At 39.3% G+C, this 4428-nt stretch overlaps 1 protein-coding gene across 1 annotated transcript in view; it reads right to left on the bottom strand.

Moving 5' to 3' along the window:
* The window catches only part of LOC102213379 (Fc receptor-like protein 5), a 9181-nt gene extending 6875 nt beyond the window's left edge, over nucleotides 1–2306 (bottom strand). The window contains exon 1 of the mRNA XM_005754359.2: nucleotides 2225–2306. Within this exon, the coding sequence (XP_005754416.1) occupies nucleotides 2225–2306 (82 nt within the window). The remainder of the gene's footprint in view (nucleotides 1–2224) is intronic.
* Between the last annotated feature and the right edge of the window lie 2122 nt (nucleotides 2307–4428).

Below are 4428 nucleotides of genomic sequence, written 5' to 3'. Positions count from 1 at the left end.
TAAAGGGCAGAGAGCTCCAGTCCGACTCAGACGCCAGCAAGGTGGAGGTGGAGTACTGGTTTGGGCTGGTATCATCAAAGATGGGCTTGTGGGGCACGCACGCACGCACGCACGCACGCACACACGCACACACGCACACACACATACATACGAGTTATAAACATATTTGAGAAAATCATATTAGAATGCAGGACTTTGTTGGGACATTGTGCTGAGAGATTTGTAAACTACTTTCACAGCTGGGTGAAGTTGGTGGAAAGTTATATTTTAATAATAACTTAAATGAATGCATGCCCTTGTGCAAAAACATCACCAAACAAAAATGATATCATTTGGGATTACAGATGATAGATGACAAACATTTTTACATGAGCCACTGAAACCGAGCTCACTGTCCAAGTTTAGCAAATGTAACGTTTCAATTACAGAAATACAAAGATACCCTTTTGCACATTTTATGCAACAACCTGGAAATATTTTTAATTAAAGAACAAATAGGTTAATGTATGAGCAGGATGAATACATCATGATATATACAATAATTCAATAACAATTAAAAAAAAAAGAAGAGAGTGAGCTTACTTGATTTAGATTCTTGGAAAAGATCTCCTATATCCATGCTAATTTTAGCACAGAACATTTTGTTTTTTCCCCCAAATCATGGTAAAGCATCATGGTCTCTGTGATTTTGCAAATGGTAATGCAAAAAAAAAAAAAAAATCAAAGACCTGTATCTCTTACATACTTTCCTTAGTGATTAATAAAGTATTCTGATTCTGATTCTGTAGGACTAGCTTAGTTTTCTGGAAATACACCACCGGGCTGGCTCAGTTCTTTTAAATTCCATTTTTCTACTACTTATTTGAACTCTTATCTAGAGGTAACAATCTAAGCAGTGATGCCAAGATCCCCCCTTTTCCAACAACACTGAGGCACCACAACAGCCAGTGCAATACTCACGTCACTGCAGCTGACTGTCAAGCTCCTACTCCACGCATCAGTCACTGGTGTTAAATTTCAGCACCTATTGCTCAGTTAAGGAGTTTCAATCATTTGAACCAAGTGAGCATTACCTTGCCATGCACTTATTCTAGTACAATTTATGTTTCCTTTTGTTTTCATTTCTTAATAAACCTTTCTGTTCATCTCCTTCAGGTAAATTTCTCAGGAGGTTGTGATGGTTATTGAATTCTGCTAAATGTGGAAGTACTGAGGAGTGTCTACGCTGAGGATGGCGGGTGCTTCGATGCGGTGAGACACTGGAGTTGATCATCTGGTGGCTACTGAGAGCAGAAGAAGGGTTGGATGTTGGTGAATGTAGTTGTAAAATATCTGGACTGCTGTACATACGGTGGTTTGTTTCGGCTATGTGACCAGGGTCTGGAAAGCTGTCTTGTCTTTTGATAACAATTTTCGAACCTCTGCTTTTGAGTAAGTTGCCAGATTTTGTAGTGTTAATGCTGGTTGAAGCTGAAGATGGGTTTGGATTGTACACACTGGTGACGTTGTTAATGTCAGGGCTATGATTTAAGAATAATTGTGAGGGTTTTGGAACATCTCCTGTGGTTGTGGAATGGCGTCGAACAATTGTTGCCCTGTCGTAGTGAGTAACTTTGTTGTTCTGTATTTTTATGGTCTCATCATCCATAAGAAACTCATTCATCTGCCCATTGTGGCCATTTACCAAGTTGTCCGTTGTCAGTAGGTGGTAGCTTTCACACGTTATACTTCGATCTGATGACTCCTTTGTCTCTAGCTGCTTTACAATAGCTGTAAAATAAAATAAAATAAATCAGCTGAATAATCTAGTTGTAGAAAGAAAGCAAAATGTATACAGCTACAAGAGAATTACCCTGCTTTTCACTTTATTTATGACTTCAGAAAACACATTCCCAATCACTGTTTTGGGAAAGGAATTCCCAGGACTTATTTGTCCAGCATGTCAAACAGACAAACAGATTGGAATGAGATCTGGGGAATTTGAAGGGCAAGTCAACACCCCAAATTTATTGTTGGGCTCCTCAAACCATTCCTGAACCATTTTTGCTTTGTGGTAGGGTGCATTTTCCTGCCAAAAGGTCCCACAGTTATCAGGGAACACCTTTCACATGAAAGGGGGATTGTCTACAAGAATTTTTAGGCAGGTGGTACATCGAAATAACATCTACATGGATGGCAGGACCCAAGGTTTCCCAACAGAACATTGTCCAAAGCATCACATTGCCTCTGACAGCTTGCTCTTCTCCATGATACCAGGCGTTCCCCAGGTAAGCAACACAAACAAAGCTGGCCATCCAGCTGGCCATTTCTTCCATTGCTCTGTGGTGCAGTTCTGATGCTCATACGTCCATTGTTGGTGCTTTCAGTGCTGGACAGTGGTCAGCACTGCCACCCTGACTGGTCTTTGGCTATGCAGCCACTTATGCAACTGCAATGCACCGTGTGTTCTTACACCTTTCTATCAGAACAGGCATTAACTTATTTTGCAATTTGAACTACAGTAGTGTGTCTGTTTGATTGGACCAGACAGACCAGCTCGTGTTTCCCACAACAATTAGTGAACCTTGGCCACCTATGATCGTGTTGCTGGTTCACCACTGTTCCTTTCTTGGACCATTTTTCATAGATTTTGACCACTCCAGACTAGAAACACCGCACAAGATCTGCAGTTTTGGAAATACTCCGACTAGCCTAACCATTACAATTTCTTAGACTTGCCAATTTTCTCTAATTCTAACATCAACTCTGAGGGCAAAATGTTCACTTGCTCCATAATGTTTCCCACCCACTAACAGGTGCTATGATGAAGACAAAATCAGTGGTCATAATGTTATTAAGAATCAGTGTGTGCACTTCCCAACACTGATTACTGATCACTGGACATACCTCACTATAAAATATGTCTAAGCTGCTCAGTATATATAAAAGTGTATGGCTCCGTGGCTTGCCTTGCTGTAGCACTGTTTTTGTTTTCGTCTTTTAGTTGAGAACTGTTACTTACCAAATTTGCCACATGGCTTAAACAAAAGAGCAATCAGTCCAGCTGCAGCTAAGATAAACCCAGCTGTTCCTCCAATGGTGATGACAACCATTTGAAGATCAGATTTCATACAGCCAGCTAAAATGACATAACACTGTGCAGTTTTATAAATAACTTGGGATATTTTGAAAATATAAAATACTCTAAAACATAAACCTCACATGGATGAAAAATGCAAATAAAACATGATTTTAGGTGTAAGATGTACACATGTCACAGTGAAGTCCCTGCATACCTGGTATGAGGATTGTTGTTTCCCTTGTCAGGTTAAACTCTGGTTGATGAACTCTGCAGGTGACACTAAATGACATAATTAGTGCTATATTAGTGAAAAGCTCATTTTACTGTTAGGTGGTTAGTAAAAACATCATCTGTAGTATTGTGCAAAAGTCTTGAGCCAGTCTTCATTTATATGGGAAAAAGTGTCCTTGTGGACCGTGACCTTTTCATTGTGTGAAGTGTCCTGCAAAAGAATTATTTTTTAAAGCTGTGTTTTACCATTTTCCTGGCAGAATAGAAAGAGAGAGGTTCAAATGTTTTGCAGAGTACTGTAAAAAAATTAATGCCAAGATGAATATTTTGTTTCCTCATTTCTAAACCACTTTATAGATGTTTTAGAAAGTATAAGTATATATGTATAACCTGCTGGTAGCTCTTTGCAGAGTGGCTCTTCGTGTCACAGTGAAACATCCACGGGCATCTTGTTCTCTTTTTGGATTTTCCTCAGAGATCTTTTTTCCTTTGTCATCCAGAAATGTTATCTGAGGCTCTGGCAGCCAGCAGTTTCCTTCGCAATGCAGAGCTATGTCACCGCCCTCCACTGAAATCACCGAAAGCTTTGGCTCCGAAACAGCCACTGTAAAAACAACAAAAACAGATTTATGTATCTGCCACACATGTATCCTAATTTCTTGCTTGTTCTACTCTTGTTTTTATACTAAAATATATGATGTCTAATCCTAAATCTTTTTATAGAACTTGCTTCTGAAGAAGAATGAAAGGCACTCTAAGTGACACATATCCCATAAAAACTGCTGTTAAACAATTCAATTATTTGCAGTAGCTTGCAAAAGTATTCAGGCCCCATTGAACTTTTCCACATTTTGTCACATTACAGCCACAAACATGAATCAATTTTATTGGAATTCCACGTGAAAGACCAACAGAAAGTGGTGTACACGTGAGAAGTGGAACGAAAATCATACATGATTCCAACATTTTTTACAAATAAATAACTGCAAAGTGGGGTGTGCGTAATTATTCAGCCCCCTGAATCAATACTTTGTAGAACCACCTTTGCTGCAGTTACAGCTGCCAGTCTTTTAGGCTATGTCTCTACCAGCTTTGCACATCTACAGACTGAAATCTTTGCCCATTCTTCTTTGCAA

This window comes from Pundamilia nyererei, unplaced genomic scaffold (genome assembly GCF_000239375.1).
Source record: "Pundamilia nyererei isolate P.nyererei 1_Seehausen unplaced genomic scaffold, PunNye1.0 scaffold00552, whole genome shotgun sequence".
Taxonomy (NCBI): domain Eukaryota; kingdom Metazoa; phylum Chordata; class Actinopteri; order Cichliformes; family Cichlidae; genus Pundamilia; species Pundamilia nyererei.
Note: the sequence above shows the minus strand (reverse complement) of the source record. Positions and strands in the feature narration are given on the sequence as shown.